The sequence below is a fragment of the Eimeria mitis genome, genomic scaffold (assembly GCF_000499745.2).
Source record: "Eimeria mitis Houghton genomic scaffold, Emh_scaff2470, whole genome shotgun sequence".
Classification (NCBI taxonomy): domain Eukaryota; phylum Apicomplexa; class Conoidasida; order Eucoccidiorida; family Eimeriidae; genus Eimeria; species Eimeria mitis.
The window spans coordinates 7,485-8,127 of record NW_013570809.1 but is presented as its reverse complement, the minus strand read 5'-3'; the positions used below and the strand labels follow the sequence as shown (position 1 = coordinate 8,127).

Sequence of the window (643 nt, the reverse complement as noted above, 5' to 3'; positions counted from 1 at the left end):
TGTTTTGTTTTATTTTGTTTTGTTTTGTTTTGTTGTTTTTTGTTTTTTTTTGTTTTGTTTTTTTTTGTTTTATTGACGAAAGTCTATGCTAGATATACGCATGATAGACTTCGCCAATACTATCTATTTACAAGGTTTGTTTGTTTTTTATTTATTTTATTTTATTTATTTTATTTTATTTTGTTTTTATTTTAGTTTATTTTATTTTGTTTTGTTTTGTTTTGTTGTTTTTTGTTTTTTTTTGTTTTGTTTTTTTTTGTTTTATTGACGAAAGTCTACGCTAGATATACGCATGATAGACTTCGCCAATACTATCTATTTACAAGGTTTGTTTGTTTTTTATTTTATTTATTTTATTTATTTTATTTTATTTTGTTTTTATTTTAGTTTATTTTGTTTTATTTTGTTTTGTTTTGTTGTTTTTTGTTTTTTTTTGTTTTGTTTTTTTTTGTTTTATTGACGAAAGTCTACGCTAGATATACGCATGATAGACTTCGCCAATACTATCTATTTACAAGGTTTGTTTGTTTTTTATTTTATTTATTTTATTTTATTTTGTTTTAGTTTATTTTATTTTATTTTGTTTTGTTTTGTTGTTTTTTGTTTTTTTTTGTTTTGTTTTTTTTTGTTTTATTGACGAAAG

At 19.3% G+C, this 643-nt stretch overlaps 1 protein-coding gene across 1 annotated transcript in view; it reads left to right on the top strand.

The window, feature by feature from the left end:
- Nucleotides 1-292: 292 nt before the first annotated feature.
- The window catches only part of EMH_0054280 (uncharacterized protein), a gene marked incomplete at both ends in the record, with an annotated part of 7,584 nt that continues 7,233 nt past the window's right edge, over nucleotides 293-643 (top strand). Inside the window, one exon of the mRNA XM_013497102.1 lies at nucleotides 293-326. Within this exon, the coding sequence (XP_013352556.1) occupies nucleotides 293-326 (34 nt within the window). The remainder of the gene's footprint in view (nucleotides 327-643) is intronic.